Raw genomic sequence first — 16,339 nt, forward strand, 5'->3', positions numbered from 1 at the left:
CATAGAAGTAGTTCCTTAAAAATTATTTTAAAACACATTTATTAATTAATGTCAGATACAGCAATATTATATTAAAACTGTAAATCGTTTTCACATTGACACGATAAGTTAATATGGGTGGTGTTTTGTTTTCGTCGAAGGTTTGTCTATAAAACTACAGTCACATGGTATATACATTTGCAATAATATATTAAAACTTTGCATGATCATTCTTAGTTCTGGATAAAGTGAATCAAGGTTTTTCTATTAATTTAACAACAAACAAAGATAAATACATAAAGATGAAGTGATGATATAGATAAACAGATAAATAATAATTATTTGTCATATTTTGTTAATTTACTTTTGCTACCTGGCCATCATATATTTCTTGGTGTTTCTCTCAGGCCTCAAAAGAATGATGAAACACTTCGGAGCAAAAATACAGAAAAGTAAACCATAGCTAGAAGCCAGGATGGCAAAAACTTCCACAGCAACAGTGTATTTACCAGGAGAGCTAAGGTAAGCAGGCACAAAAGCCACCCAAACAGCACAGAAAATCAGCATACTGAAAGTGATAAGTTTGGCCTCATTGAAATTATCAGGAAGTTTCCTAGCAAAAAAGGCTAATATGAGACTGGTGCAGGCCAGCAGGCCAATGTAGCCCAAAATCAGACAAAATCCCACCACAGAAACCATGGCACACTCCAGAGTGACCTTTGAACCTTGAAAACCCAGATCTTGTCGAGGCACGGGGGGGATGAGGGATAGCCATATGGTACAGATGATAATCTATATGAAAAATAAAATGTTTTTAGACAGATGTAAAAATACAAAGACTTAAAAATTCAAAACAGGACATCTGTATGACCTGTATGCATGTAAGAAGGCAGATACTTCCTCTCTGTTGGCCTGGACCAAACCATCTAATCAAGGCTTCAGCACCAGGCCGAGCTGAGCGAAATGCTGCCAGAACCACAATGGTCTTGACTTTCAGGCAGGACACACAAAGCACAAAGCTGATCCCAAAAGCTGCCTGCTGGAACCGACAAGACCAGACTGATGGACGACCAATGAACACGAGCGAGCACAGGAAGCAGAGCTTGATTGACACAAGAAGCAGGAAACTCAGCTCTGAATTGTTAGCCCTCACCTAAAATTAATAAAGTGCAGCTTTATAAAAGTAGTGACACAGATAATATCAGCCATATGTGGAATAATTCTGTTGTTTTAATATTTTGTCAATTATTGAATCTTGAAGAAAAAACTGACATGAGATGTCAAATAAAACCTAACAACAAAAAAACTGCACTTGCCAACTGCACACGATGTTTTCTTTAAAATGTACATTATAATTTTGTGAACATTTCTTTCTCACCACAGGTGTGTGACGGTAGTGAAGGAAAACCACAAAGACAACTGTTGTCACAGTGACACCGGTCACAGCTGCTGTAGTAAGAGTAATTCCCAAAGTCTCATTAAAGGCAAGAAAGTCAAGCTGGCGAGGGATGCAGGCAGTACGTTTAGCATTAGACCAGAGCTCTAGGGGACAACGCTCACAGTCAAGGGAACCTAACAGTAAAAAGAGTGGAGAAGGAAAGAAGAAGAGAAAGGAAAATCAAACAAGAACAACAGAAGTACATGACTTTAAATCAAATGGATTTACAAGGAGGGGTTTAGATTGTAATTCCATTACCAGTTTTATTGCTTATCTCTCCTGCAGCACATGGAATACAGTCAAAGCAGCAGAGAGGTTTTCCTTTCCTGCTGACCTTTCTGGTCCCTGGGGGGCAGATCTCACTGCACACCGAAATAGGCACCTAAATAATAAGCCAACACTTATTTTTAAGCACAATATGTGTATTCTAGTTAAGAGCAAGAAATGCACAAATTACAGTTTACATTATTTTCATATAAAATACCCGATTAAATCCTGTGATCCACTGAATAGCTGATTCATTAAGATGGAGAGCAAACCCATCCACTTGACCAATCAAAGCAATTTTTAGTGTCCCATCAGGCATTTTCTGCCAGTTAACAAGGTCATACTTTGCTGGAATATCGGCTCCTTGAAAGTAAAATGTTTCATCTTGTGGTGTGGTGAAGTTCACTTCTTGCAAGTGCTGCAAAAGCTGTAAAATTATAACAATCGTGAAACTAGAGTTATTAGAGTTCAATGATAAGTGCAATACTGAAACATATGAAAATGTTGTAATTACAGCATTGTGGGTACTCATGGGTCGGACCAAAACCCTGTTCAGTGTCTAAAGAATGCAACATGGATTTTTATTAAATTTTTTAGGGAAAGGATGATATTCATGATTACTTTACCTCAGTGGCCTTGATTTGTTTTGGAGAGGAGCAGGTGGAGATGTTGTTTTCAGAAGGGCTGTCTTTAATGGGGCAGAGAAGGCTGTGGAGGGCATGAGCTGCAGCATAAACAGCAAGGTAGACATTATATGTCACCCTTAGCTGGGATGCATCTGTAAAGAGATTCTGCACTTTTTTCAGAGACTCCGACCCATTGCAATGTGATAGTGAAGCTTTCTGATCAGACATAACAGGAGGATTTGAAGTTAAAATATTTGATTTATGGTTAGACTTTAGCGTGGAGACAGGAGAACTGGGCATTGAGGAGGAAGATAAATGAAGACTACACCCAAACTCCACTTCCCAGAATTCTCTTAAGAACTCATCATCTGGATGGTGAATTGGGTGTAAACGTCGGAGATAACTTTCAAATCCAGGTATAGCTGAACTTCTAGTGGCAACACCAAGAACACCGTTTGCCACTTTGCTTGTAACTGAATTTTGGACCAGATCCCCACTAGTGCTCCAAGCCTCACTGGCCAAAAACTGTCTATCAGTCACCTAATAAGCAAAAGGAAAATTATTTTAAAGTTTATTTTGTTTTTAAATATAATCTCTAACTTTTTTTCAACATGCATTATATGCGATAGGCATTACAGCTTCTCACATTCAGTTTCGCAAGTTGCAGGAACAATTCCCTCACATCTGTATACCAGGTGAAGATCAAAATCACCCTTGCAGTTGAAGCTTGAATTGTGAGGGCTGCTCGTCTGGCATCACTAATGATATTTTCCCTTTGGAGAGTCTCTACAAATGCCAGGCAGACACCTGCTCCCTGAATCTCCTCCTGAAATACCTGACATATACAGGTGAAAGAAGCCTATTACTTTATCACATTGTAAATGTAGTTATATAATGTACTTATTACTGTATATTTTAGAGATATGGCTGAGTAGTCTAAATGACTGAAATAAAAGATGCAAATACCTTTACTGCCATGTAGCCATAGTTATTGTTTGCTACAACTGCTCCAACCCAAGTCCAGTTGAAGCGTATAACAAGCTGGGCAACGGCACGTGCTTGGTAAATATCACTGGGGATTGTTCTGAAGAAATTTGGATACTGGAGCCTGTCACTGAGACAAGGACAGGTGGATAGATAGCTGATCTGAAAGACACATACACACACACACAAACATAAAAACCTGCATCTTATAAAGTTTTTGTTTCTGTTTAAAAAAAAATCAGTTTCTCCACTGTCATAAAAAAGCATGAATATTTCTTTGAGTAAAAGATATAAATTCAAGTAAAAGATGGCTCCACTTATCTAAAGACAAACAAAAAAGCTCATATACAGTTTTTATGGTGCATTCAAAACAAAACTCACGAAAGGTATGGAGAGTGGCCCCAGCACTGTGGAGAGTATTTGGCTTGTTATGGATGAAGCACCACCAATAATCATGGGGACAGATTGACCACCTGAAAAATAGAAATTATTGATTTAATTAAACAACATCTTGTAGCAGGAGTAGAAAAAGTAGAAAGCAAAATTGCTGACAGACTTTTTGTATGTTTTCTGATCAATGAATGAGTTACCCCTCCTGTCTTTAATTTCTTCTCCATGCCCACTAGAATAATCTGGAGGGTTTGTAGAGTTGCAGCTGGTGTTGTCTCCACCAACGAGTGACAGTGCTGACTGGAGAGCCCATGGTGGGCGCCCACAGCTGTCAAAAATATGATAGCCCAGCTTGATTCCTTGTAGGAGCATTGTACTATGATTGATTTCCTCCAGTGCAAACACCATAGCATATATGTACTGCAGTGGAACATATTCTAAACTGAGAGGGGGGAGATAAAATGATAAAATATAAATTAGTGAATTTTGTTTGAATAATTTCTGTAAAACTGCAAGTACAAATCAACCAGCAAAACACAGTAATTACTCTTATGTTATGTCTATATATGCTCTCATTCTACAGTAATCAAAATATTCTCTGTAACGTAGAGTTTTACCCAGTACATGGATTGTAGCGTGGCAGCTTAGTGAAGTCATGGTCTATAACTGGAGGCTGATAATGAAGAGGAAAAAGACCACCAATAATTACATCTCCATCTTGAAAGAGACCCTGGCTACTTGGTGTACCCCAACGAGAACATGTCAACATCTGATCACACAGAAGTCCATCCCGGATTCCCAGTTCTCTTCCCACAAGCCACAGAAGCAGCAAAGATTGGGATGACCTGGACCACACAATGAAGAGCCAGGAAAACCAAGACATAGATGCAGCTGTTCTAGACATTTAGAAATGTACAGTACACTCAATTTGGTTTATTTTCATGAGTTCAATCAGTGTCCATAAACAGTTCCTAGAATGAAACTATCAGATTAGACTAAAGCCCCAAATATAACAAACTGTACAATTTAAAAATGTGTATTTTCATACACCAGCTATAACATCAGTTGGCTGCTGACATCCATCCTCCTCCTTGGAGTGGATGAACTGCAGATGAGGGCACTTTATATAGAGGCAGGGCCTTTTGGTGAGCAGGTGAACATGACGACACATATACTCCCAAATCAGTCCTCTCAAGACGTGACACGACAGTACGAGTGATCATTATGCCTTGCAGATAGAAGATGTGGAGTTAGGATGTGTATGTAGGTGTGGTATATATAGTATTTGGTCATCTTTTAAAATTATCTCTTTATTACTTCTGTAGTGATCATGTATTATTTTCATATTTGGACTGAAAAGCTTCCCCTGAAATACTATAGTTCCCAATTGCTTTAATGGAGGTATCAAGAGATAAAATATATGAGTACAAATGCACATTTCATGCAAAATAATCAAATGCTTAAGGATGTTTAAGTCATTAAGAGTCACAACTTTATTCCATAAATACATAAGAATGTTAATTTAACTTCATGGCTTTGAAAAACTGTTCCAGCTAAAACCTTTACATTGTGAATGTAGAGGTCCAACCACCTTTAACAACCTCATTTAACTTAGTATGCTCCTTTATCATTTATTGTAATCTGTGATCAACGCAAAGTTATGTGGATATTTACCAACCTTACTGATTGCCACATATTGATTAAATGATGACAAATCAGGGACAAGACTAGTGAATTGACAAAATATTAGCCAAGGTGAAGATCAATTTAACTTTGAATTACAAATAATGCAGATAATGGATACAAAAAGGCTGTTCATTCTGTAATTTTGTTTTTTTTGTTTTTGTTATTTATGTATTTGTTCTTTACAAAATGGAGATATCATTAACACTGATAGCTAAAGGACTATTGATACAATTTTTTTGTACACACACTAACATTGTCATGGTCCTGGGTTATCTGACCCAGCGTTTTGTGTTTTCTATTATTGTTTATTCTAGTTGTGATTTCTAGCTCGTTCGGTTCGGTTCGGTTCCTCCTCAGTTTAGTGTTAGTCATCCCTGCCTGTGTGTTTCCTCTGTATAAAGTCTGTGTTTCTTTGTATGTGTGAGTTCCTGTTTTATTTTGAAGGTCAGTGTCTCAGGTTATTGTATTCTGTTTTACTTCTCTTAGTCTCCTCAGCTCCAATTTTCCCCAGCTGTGTCTCCTCCTGTTTCTCATTCCCTGATTGCAAAGTTTCAGTCTGTTAGAGAAGTGTTTCTTTCTCAATCCCTCAAGCGCCACTGTGGGACTGTCTGCTGCATAGAACCAACTGGACGGCCTGTGTCTGTCAGACCCCAACACAAAGCCCCACCCCAGCTTTTAACTCTGCACTCAGGCTACATCCACACGTACACGGGTATTTTTGATAACCGAGATTTTCCATTTGAGTTTTAAAAAAAATCCCATCCACACGTGCAGTTTTGAAAAAATATCTTCGTCCACATGTAAACGCTAAAAACATAATGTTGGCCAATCAGAAGTATAGAAGCCTGGGAGGTAGTGGTGAGCAGATCGATCCAAATATCGATTCTATTGATACCAAGTCGGCATCGGTATTGGATCAATACTACCCTGGTGAGATTGATTCTTTAGGTTCCGTTGTTGTTTGCAATGCTGGGCTTTCGACAAAGACAAAACAGCCAGGTCGCTGGACTCGATGCTCCTGTGTTGTCTGATTTGCTCCTGTGTCAGCGCAGAGCTGACACAGGAGCAAATCAGACGAATCAAACAAATCAGATGTTTGATTTGTTTGATTTGATTTATGTTGCGCTGTCACGTGATGTGACTTGACACTTTAGGGGGTTGTTAAGTTGTTTACATATTATATTTTATTATATTACATATTATATTTTCACCAGCTGTTTCTGTTGTTGAGAATTTTATTGTCATTTTTGTATTATAGTTTCTCAGCAGTACTTATTTGTTTTAATTTGTTTACTGGTTTGTGTCCACTTCAAGATTTTTCTAAAATAAAAAATAAATAAATAAAAAAATTGATAAAAATTGATCACCACCACGGCAGACCCGATGCTATTTTCATGCTTCGCAGCATTATTTATTCTTACAATAATCACAGTGTCTGTAACAGCACATTCAATGGATGCAGCTCTCCCACTGCCAGCTGTACACGTCACCAACAAAAACAACAATACAAGCAGTGCACAGGTTTTAAGATAGTGAGGCATGATTGTAGATGCCATGCAGGTGAGTCCATCTCACCTGCATGGCATCGCAGGCCACGCCCGCCACAATAATAAAGCATTTTTTATTTAATTATAAACTTTGTTCTAATTATGTCTTGGGCTTTAACTATTTATTGATAAAAAAGGAAAAATCACAAAAAACACTTAAGGTCATAAAAATTAATTGAGATTTAGCAATTCAAAGACGATTCCACCTTATTTATTGAAAAGTATAGGTATTGGTATCGGTAGTACTGGCCCGTATTTACTTGGTATCAGATCAATACCAAAATATGCAGTATCGCACACCACTACTGGGAGGGAAAGGATAAACAGGTTTTTGTACCCTCACCAAACCTTACGTACTTCTGTGAAGTTTCTGTTTTTTTCTGGAAAGGCAGATAATTTTGTCTTGGTTTTTTAGTGCCATTTTCCAGTGCCTTCCTCATTTCAATTGTTATTTTGGCTCTTATGTAGAATTAAAACTTAAGAATGAACAAAAAGCATACAGCATACATAAATTTAATTTAAAAAATCTTTTATTTATTCAAAACCCGATGTTGGGATTTGAATTGTGAGACCCACCCAGGGTCCGGGGCGGGTTTGGGGGCTTTGGGTTCTGGGGGCGCTCAGCCTCCAGTTATGGGATCTGGCCAGGCCTTGGGGGCTTGAGTCCTGATTGGTGTGTCTCTGGGGTTGTTGCGGGGTGCATGCACGGGGGGGGCACCTCTGGCACGGGGTGCCTCTTCAGCTTGCAGGAAGGTTGTTACATCCTTGCAGGAGGTCTCTGCTCTGCTGCTGCAGGATCCCAGACCCTTAAGTAGAGTTCTCCTGATGAAGCCATCAGCTGCAACTGAAGATAACTGACGAGCAGCAGGTGTGGCATCCCACACACACGTCACGCTCCTCTTCAATAGCTCCACATTCCTCTTGAGACACTCACACTCTCGTTCCACACACACCTCGCCACTCAGCCACTTGCAGGTAATCCAAGGACAGGAAACGGGAACAGGTCCAGGAGTATCTATAAACAGGAGAACACGATCAGAAAACAAGCTAGAGATTCACATGGGGGAAAACGGGTTTGCCAAGGTTGCACTAACACAGGTTACTCAATGATCCAGCGATGAGAAGCACTGAACCTCCATCTTAAATAATGGTAATCAGGCAGATTAGCGGCAGGAGAGTAATCAGGCCATTAAAGTTGAGCCCGAGATGAGCTCCACCCAGGCAGACAGAGGAGACCAGGAGTCAGTCAGAGAGGCACGAAGATCATGACACAAATGTTGCTCATAATAAAGCCTGCATGCATGTAAGTGTTCTGTCTCTCCAGATGCCAATTTACATTTGAAATGTGAGTCAATTTTTTATTTACAGAAATTTCATAAAACAGTATGGAACACTGAAATCCCATCTGTACTCCGATCTTATTAATCTTTTCTGTATAACAATTTACTTTTTAACTGCATACTGCATATCTCAATAGACTAAAGACATTTAAAATTCTTATTTCTCAACATTAATGAAACATTTGTTCCACTACAAAATAAAAACAACACAACATTGGACTTCTTTTATAATGGTGTTTTTATTTTATGAATGTGTTTGTTACCTAAGCAATTTTTGTAAAATAGGTGCAGTGCAGATTTTTTTCAAAAGAGTAAAATAAAATAAAAAAATTAAGAAATTTGTCAGTTTGTTTTCTTTGACAGCCTGACATATTTTATCAATTCATGTCTGAGTGAATATTTCTGATTTCATATAGCTTAGTAAACACTGACAATAGCTAGCTCAGGGGTGGGCAATCTCAGTCCACGAGGGCCGGTGTCCCTGCAGGTTTTAGATGTGTCCTCGAACCAACACAGCTGATTTAAATGGCTAAACTAGCTCCTCAACATCTCCTGAAGTTCTCCAGAGGCCTGGTAACAAACTAATTATGTGATTCAGGTGTGTTGACCCAAGGTGAGATCTAAAACCTGCAGGGACACCGGCCCTCATGGACTGAGATTGCCCACCCCTGAGCTAGCAGATAGTGATGCAAATGCAGCTCTGTCATAAAGTTTTAGGATATGTCACAATTTAATAAGACAATAAACAATCATATTTTTTAAATGATATATTACCAGATAAATAAAATGACTGTATTCCAGCTGTTAACATTTTTAAAAAGGTGAATTACAGTGGCAATGGTTACATTTGCTTTCCTATCTACCCATCAAATGTTTTTTAGTGTTTTTCTCAGGCCTCAAAAGAATGATGAAGCACTTTGGAGCAAATATGCAGAACAGCAAACCATAGCTAGAGGCAAGGATGGCAAAAATCTCAACAGCAACAGCATATTTTCCAGGAGAACTGACATAGGCAGGAACAAAAGCCACCCAAACAGCACAGAAAATCAGCATGCTGAAGGTGATCAGTTTGGCCTCGTTAAAGTTGTCTGGAAGTTTTCTGGCAAGAAAAGCCAAGAGGAAACTGGTGCAGCCCAGTAGTCCAATGTAGCCCAATACCAGAGAGAAACCCACCACAGAGGCAGTGGCACACTTCAGAGTAACTTTTAGCCCTGGGACATCCAGGTCAGATTTGGGAACAGGGGGGCTGATTGATAGCCAAATAATGCAGATGATAACCTTTATGGAGAAGCATTGTACAAAGTCAAGTTAATTTCTGTAATCCCATTAAGAGTAATAGTTTATGGTGTCAAAAAGTGCATGTCACACCTGCACATAGGTGAAGAAGAAGACGCTTCCTCTCTGTTGGCTTGGACCAAACCACTTCATCAAGGCTTCAGCACCAGGCCGAGCTGAGCGAAACGCTGCCAGAACCACAATGGTCTTGACTTTGAGGCAGGAGATGCAAAGCACAAAGCTGATCCCGAAAGCGGCCTGCTGGAAACGACAAGACCAGTCTGATGGACGACCAATGAACACGAGCGAGCACAGGAAGCAGAGCTTGATTGACACAAGGAGCAGAAAGCTCAGCTCTGAATTGTTGGCCCGGACCTTAACATGAGAATTGGAATATCATTATAATCAGTTTCTGTGAATTCTTTCAAACGATTCCTATATGCTTAATGTTTTGGAAACTTTTTTTAAAAAATGTACAGTGTCTCTGTTACACAGATATGCATTCTCACCATAGGTGTTTGACGATAGTGAAGGAATACCACAAACACAGCTGTTGTCACAGTGACACCAGAAACAGCTACTGCAGTCAGGGTAATTCCTAAGGTTTCATTGAAGGAAAGAAAGTCCAGCTGGCGAGGAATGCAGGTTGTTCTTTTAGCATTAGACCAGAACTCAGATGGACATCGGTCACAGTGAGGGGAACCTGGGAGAAGAAAATACATACAGTAAAACGTAGATGTGCTGAAACTATTAAAGCCAGGATTATGGTATAATAAAAGATTGATTAATGAATATTGGAGTACTGAATAGATTAAATGCTTGTGAGGACATTATATCTTCCTCACCAGTTTTATTGCTAATCTCCCCATCAGCACATGGGATACAGTCAAAACAGCAGACAGGTTGACCTTTTCTGGGTGCCATCCGTGTACCTGGGGGGCATCTTTCACTGCACACTGAAACAGGGACCTAAACAACAGGGAAAAAAAAGAAAAATCCTATTCTCATGTATACAACGTATTATGACCCACAAAAAACATTTTAATTCTCCTATTTTAGCTACCTGATTGGATCCTGTGGTCCACTGAATCGCTGACTCATTAAGGTGGAGGTCAAACCCATCCACACGACCAATCAAAACAAATTTTGCTGGGCCCTCACCCGTGTTCTGCCAGTTGAGAAGGTCATACTTTGCATGGATGTCAGCACCTTGGAAATAAAGCTGTTCACCCTGTGGTGTGGTGAAGTTTATTTTGGCCACATGCTGCAAGAGCTGGAAATGTTGAAACAGTTAATATTCAGTAACTATTCAGTGTTTTAGTAGAAAGTACTAGTCTAATTTTAAGTGGAATTGTAAATTCTTAATGTCCCTACTGCAAATGTAGCTTTTGAAAAACGGTATACATGGAAATTTGGGAGTGAAAGCAATGTTGCTAACCTCTATAGGTTTAATATCTGTTGGAAAGGAGCAAGTGGAGTTTTCATTTTCAGAAATGCTGTCTGTGTATGGGCAGGAGAGTAAGCTGTGAAGGGCATGTGCTGCAGCATAAACTGCAAGGTAGACATTATATGTTACTCTTAGCTTGGAGGTGTCAGTAAAGTGATTCTGTACTTCTTCCAGGGTTTCTGTACCACTGCAGGGTTTAGAAGCATATGAAGAGACAGATGTAAGACCAGGACTACATTTAAATTCCTTTTCCCAAAATTCTCTTAAGAACTCATCATGAGGACGATGAGATGGATTCAAACTTCTGATATAATTTCCAAATCCAGGTATAGTTAAACTTCGAATGGCCACACCAAAAACACCAGCTGCCACTTTGCTTGTAACTGGATTTTGGAGCAGATCTCCACTGGTGCTCCAAGCCTCACTGGCCAGAAACTGCCTGTTAGTAACCTAGTAAGCAAAAGGACAAAGTAAGAAAAAAATGAAAAAAATATTCTGTTACAAACCTCAGTTCTGTCTTGCATTATGAATTTTATTATAGTTTCTCACATTTAACTTGTCAAGCTGAAGGAATAATTCCAACACATCTTTATACCATGTGAAGATCAAAATCACCCTTGCAGCTGAGGCCTGAACTGTGAGTGCTGCTTGTCTGGCATCACTCACAATATTTTCCCTTTGAAGAGTCTCTACAAATGCCAGACACACCTCAGCTCCCTGAATCGCTTCTTCAAATATCTGAAATTTACATTAAAGCATAGAACCTTTAGATTCGTGTCAAACAGCTGTGAAGATTTCTTGCAAAGATAAAATTGCAACAAATAAACCACCTTTAATGCAACACGGCCATAATCATTATCTGCTATCACTGCTCCAATCCAGGTCCAATTGAAATGTATGGCAAGTTGGGCAAAAGCCCTGGTTTGGTAAATATCACTGGCCATGGTCCTGAAGAAATTAGGATATTGATGTCTATCACTCAGACAGGGACAGCTAGCTGTATAACTAATCTGAAAGACAAAAAAAAATCATACTCACCCATAAATACATATGCATATAAATATACTGAAATATATAGTACATTTAACACGGGGTTCTACTATATAGCTGTGTTGCTAGAGTCTTTGTAGTTTTAGCAAGAGTAAAATAATGCATTACTTGTGTGCACTATGATCAGTCAGAGTAAGAGTAAGTAAGTTGTATCAAATTCATTTATATATATATATGTGTGTGTGTGTATAGATAGATAGATAGATAGATAGATAGTACAACTCACTAAAGGTACAGAGAGAGGCCCCAGGATTCTGGCGACTGTCTGAGTTGTTACAGATGAGGAGCAACCAATGATCAAAGGAATGGGCTTATCACCTGATGACAATGGAAAATACAGTGAGATAAAGTTATAGTTTAAAGAAAACTAATAATACTTGATTTACTGGTTTATTTTAATTGCTCATTTTTAAATGAGGGCCAAAATTCCATGGAAAAAACAGTCCATGGAAAACTAGATTTATTACCTCTTTCTTGTCCATAACCAGACTGCAGGGCCCTTGTGTTACAGTTAGTGCTGTCTCCACCAACTAGCGACAGTGCTGCCTGCGAAGCCCACTGTGGGAAGCCACAGTTATCACGGATGTGGTAGCCCAGTTTTATACCTGGTAACAAGTTTGTACTATGATTTATTTCCTCCACTGCAAACACCATAGCATAGATGTACTGCAATGGAAGATTTTGCACCCTGGGAACCCAGGATAAAAGAAAAAAGTACAACATTAGGAACAATTATGAAGGTTTTTTTATGAAACTGTTGCACTGTAACAGTTTGTAGATTCATTACTAGGTCAAATTCATATATCATGACATTATTAACAAGAAAGAAAATAATTGACTGCATTTGGAATAGAAAAGACAGAAATAAAAATAATAGAGTTATCTTCTGTTTTTTCCTGTTTTTCCAAAATGCAGTGAAATTGTACAGTTATAAGAGTAAAAAGATGCATATAGATTTACCCAGTACAAGTATTGTTGTAGGGCTGCTGAGTGAAGTCATAGTTTATAGCTGGAGGATTGTAATGAAGATTAAAGAGCCCACCAATAACTACATCTCCATCTTCAAATAAACCCTGGTCTCTAGGTGTACCCCACCGAGAACAGGTCATCGTCTGAACTACCTGCACCCCCACCTGGAGCCCCAGCTGTCTGCCCACAAGCCCTACAAGGAGCAGGGATGGAGCAGTGCAGGACCAAAGAATGAAGATCCATTTGGCCCAGGACATGGACAGAGCTGTTCTGGATATTTCAAATATGCATATCATATTAAAATAACTTCTCAATGGTGTATCATACATTTATAAAATTTGCAAAATAAAAATCTGTATAGCTAAGGTTTAACAGTTCCCGAAATGCCTAATTGTATTATATTTTTCTTTATAAAGTAAGAAAAATACTTGTTCCTGGATGTTTACCACTGAAGGAGAACATTTCAAGACAATATGACAACAAAGATAGTTTCCACTACAAGCTGGCAAGATATCTGAACTGACATACCCGTCTCTTGCTCTGCAAAACAAAGATGTTGTTCTAGGTATTTATAAGAGCTGTAAGCCTGATATTTAAAGCAGTAAACAAGATGAGCAAAACATCACTGAGGGTGACTGGTGTGTGCTGCAGAAACTGGAGTATTTACCTGGAGGGCGGTGACTACATAGACCAATAGATTTTCCTTGGAAACATTTTGTTGACCAGGTTTAGAAGATTTAATTTGAACTGAATAACAATGGAAAAAAAACCACACATACCACACCCATTCAAATGGTTGTTTTTATAATAGAAATGTTTTGAAATAGAAATGGAGCTATTTCACTGTATTATTTAGGTTGAATGTTCACTCTAACTGAACATTTGGCATTAAGCCGGGATGCCCAGTGCTTTGCAGAGGCACCCCCACGTCTCCGGGGAATAACAAACAGCATGTTTGACCTGCTAAAATATCAAATTTGCACTAGGCCGTAAACCTGACAGATGTTAACAAATATAACCAAGCAATGAGTTCAGGTCTTCCCCTACACCTGGAGCTGAGAGAGCCAGATCTGGTATCTAGTATTATGGAAGGAGGCCATAGTGTTGACACTTAATTGCTACCAGCTGATGGTGAGATTTGCAGCTACATCTGTCGCAAGACTGCTGCAAAAAAAAAAAAAAAAAAAAAAAAAGACTGCTGCAGCTCTGGTGAGTTTTGCATCCATGAGTTCACACAACAGTGACAAAGACAGGGATGTCTATTCAGTGACTATTCCTGACTGTGTACAGATGTGAGCTGTTCACATAAATCTAATCAGTTATAATTAGATAAGTTAACATGTGATTTGACTCCAAAATAGGAAACAGTAGTAATACAAAAATGCAATAAGCTGTACCACCAGGAGCAATAAAACATTATAAATCCATGCAAGTTGGTCATGCTCAGTGACAAGTATGTGTACAAAACATCCCCGTATTTACCCTGGGAGATCTATTGAGTGAAATTGGGTTTGGACTGTTTCAAATTAAATTTCAATCAACATATTCAAGTGTGAACCACCAATGATTTGTCCTTTTTTTTTTATACTTTTATATCTACATGCAGGCAAGTGTGCAAACAGTACAGGTTGTATCATAGCAGTGTGAGTTGTCAGTATGACTAGAAAAGTGTTATATAGTTGTCAGCCCATTTTATTCAGTTATATAGGTGCTTGTTCACATGTACCACACATGTGATTATCATAATCCAAATGAGCTTGCACTTCTTATTTGAAAAGAATTATACAATGCAAAACAAAAAGTATTCACAAAGGAAAAACGTTTGATTAAATTGTTTGAATCTGATCTATAGTTGAAGCTTTAATCCTTTTCTGTTTTACTGACAGATTGCACCAGCAAACCATGTTTTGCGTGTTATTTCCCATGGAGTTAAGTCCTATTAAAAGGGTCATGGTACAAAGTGCCAAGGAAGCTGTGAGGTATTTTTTTGTGCTGTGTTTTGTGGTTTTTCAGAAAACATGGCACATTATTCATATGCAGGGTCATGAATAATCAGGGCCAATCTTATACTTCTTTGCCCTCAGACTGCTGATTTATTTGTCATTCCTAGGGTATTTAAAAGTAAAATGGTAAGCAGAGCCTTTAGCTTTCAGGCCCCTCTTTGAAGCTACCTCTAGGTTTTGCTTCAGGTAAACAGATACCCTCTGCACTTTTAAGATTAGGCTTAAAACTTTGCTTTATAATAAGTGTAGATCAGGTGACCCTTAATTCTCTTGTGCTGCAACAGGTCTATGATGGGGATTTCCCATAATAAACATTTCTTCTTCAGTCACGTCTTTTCATTCTCTCTGTTTATACCTACTTTGCACTTAATCATTATTATTATCTGGCTCTCTTGCTCTTGTCTTTTGTCCTGTCCCTCTCTCCTCACCCCCAGCTAGTAGTGGCAGATGGTGGCCCCTCCCTGAGCCTGGTTCTGCCAGAGGTTTCTTCCTGTTCAAAGGAGTTTTTTTTTCCTTCCCACTGTTGACAAATGGTTGTTCAAAAGGGTCATCTGATCATTGAGATTTTCTTCTTTTTTTTCTTATTGTAGCTTTTTCACCTTATAATATAAAGTGTCTTGAAACAGAAGTTGAGTAGAAGTAGAAATCAATTGAAAAAAATCATGTAGGACACTTTAACCTCCTAAGACCCGAACTCTTCCACGGCATGCATTTTTAATTTCTCTGTGATATTTGGGCTGATTGGGTCCTGATGAATGTAAAAACAAAGAATTAGCAGATTTTTTTTTTTTGCCAAATTTTTGTTTCTAACAAAAATGAGAGCCACATATGGGGATATTCGTTTAAAATTCTGATAGAACAGTAGCCGTATAATGTCTTCGTAAGTGGATATCAGGCCCTAGTAGAGAAAAATTTAGTATTTTGGTCTAAATAACCCAAAATGTGATGTCAACATATGTGGACGCCAGGTCCTAGGAGGTTAAAAAATATATAGTTTGGCTGAAAATTTAGCCTTTCGAAGAGCATTTTGGTCACTCATATAGGAGTACATCATGATATGAGATATTTATACATTAGTAGCTTGCCTCCACCAGTGTGTGAATGCGAGAGTGAATGAATAGTGGCATTGTAAAGCGCTTTGGGTGCCTTGAAAACCGCTATATAAATCCAATCCATTATTATCATTATTGTCATTAGTGGAAAAAGGAAGGGAAGCTCCAAACAATTTGTACTCCAGGTCACTATGACCCTTTCATTAAGTTTCCAGGGTTTACCACTGTTGGTAATCATCTGCACTAAGGTGTAAACAGCCTGCTGTGTGTATAGGAATTTCACAAT

The 16,339-nt window shown here is 38.6% G+C and overlaps 2 protein-coding genes across 2 annotated transcripts; both read right to left on the reverse strand.

Moving 5' to 3' along the window:
• Positions 1-348: 348 nt before the first annotated feature.
• LOC102783336 (extracellular calcium-sensing receptor-like) lies at positions 349-4,567 on the reverse strand. The gene is made up of 12 exons (XM_087851603.1): positions 4,302-4,567; positions 3,885-4,126; positions 3,676-3,767; positions 3,277-3,456; positions 2,957-3,145; positions 2,604-2,850; positions 2,311-2,522; positions 1,902-2,111; positions 1,676-1,799; positions 1,358-1,551; positions 851-1,132; positions 349-771 (listed from the first exon to the last, which is right to left on the reverse strand). The coding sequence occupies exons 1-12, from the start codon at positions 4,565-4,567 to the stop codon at positions 349-351; spliced, it is 2,661 nt and encodes an 886-aa protein (XP_087707729.1).
• Positions 4,568-9,112: 4,545 nt separating this feature from the next.
• On the reverse strand, positions 9,113-13,255 carry LOC102783049 (extracellular calcium-sensing receptor-like). Its single transcript, XM_087851667.1, has 11 exons — positions 12,990-13,255; positions 12,497-12,717; positions 12,256-12,347; positions 11,810-11,989; positions 11,529-11,717; positions 10,971-11,429; positions 10,596-10,805; positions 10,378-10,501; positions 10,042-10,235; positions 9,626-9,907; positions 9,113-9,535 (listed from the first exon to the last, which is right to left on the reverse strand). The coding sequence occupies exons 1-11, from the start codon at positions 13,253-13,255 to the stop codon at positions 9,113-9,115; spliced, it is 2,640 nt and encodes an 879-aa protein (XP_087707793.1).
• Between the last annotated feature and the right edge of the window lie 3,084 nt (positions 13,256-16,339).

The sequence above is a fragment of the Neolamprologus brichardi genome, chromosome 14 (genome assembly GCF_056152115.1).
Source record: "Neolamprologus brichardi isolate AB-2024 chromosome 14, ASM5615211v1, whole genome shotgun sequence".
Lineage (NCBI taxonomy): Eukaryota > Metazoa > Chordata > Actinopteri > Cichliformes > Cichlidae > Neolamprologus > Neolamprologus brichardi.

Bases quoted from the DNA above. Each gene is read 5' to 3' on its own strand.
- LOC102783336 (XM_087851603.1), bottom strand. From the start codon at position 4,567: ATGTCTTGGTTTTCCTGGCTCTTCATTGTGTGGTCCAGGTCATCCCAA. The intron at 3,768-3,884 runs GTAACTCATTCA...TCTATTTTTCAG, and splicing joins AGAAATTAAAGACAGGAGGG to GTGGTCAATCTGTCCCCATG. The intron at 772-850 runs GTCATACAGATG...TTTTTCATATAG, and splicing joins GCCTTCTTACATGCATACAG to ATTATCATCTGTACCATATG.
- LOC102783049 (XM_087851667.1), bottom strand. From the start codon at position 13,255: ATGTCCTGGGCCAAATGGATCTTCATTCTTTGGTCCTGCACTGCTCCA. The intron at 11,990-12,255 runs GTGAGTTGTACT...TTTGTCTTTCAG, and splicing joins GGCCTCTCTCTGTACCTTTA to ATTAGTTATACAGCTAGCTG. The intron at 11,430-11,528 runs GTGAGAAACTAT...TTTGCTTACTAG, and splicing joins TTCAGCTTGACAAGTTAAAT to GTTACTAACAGGCAGTTTCT.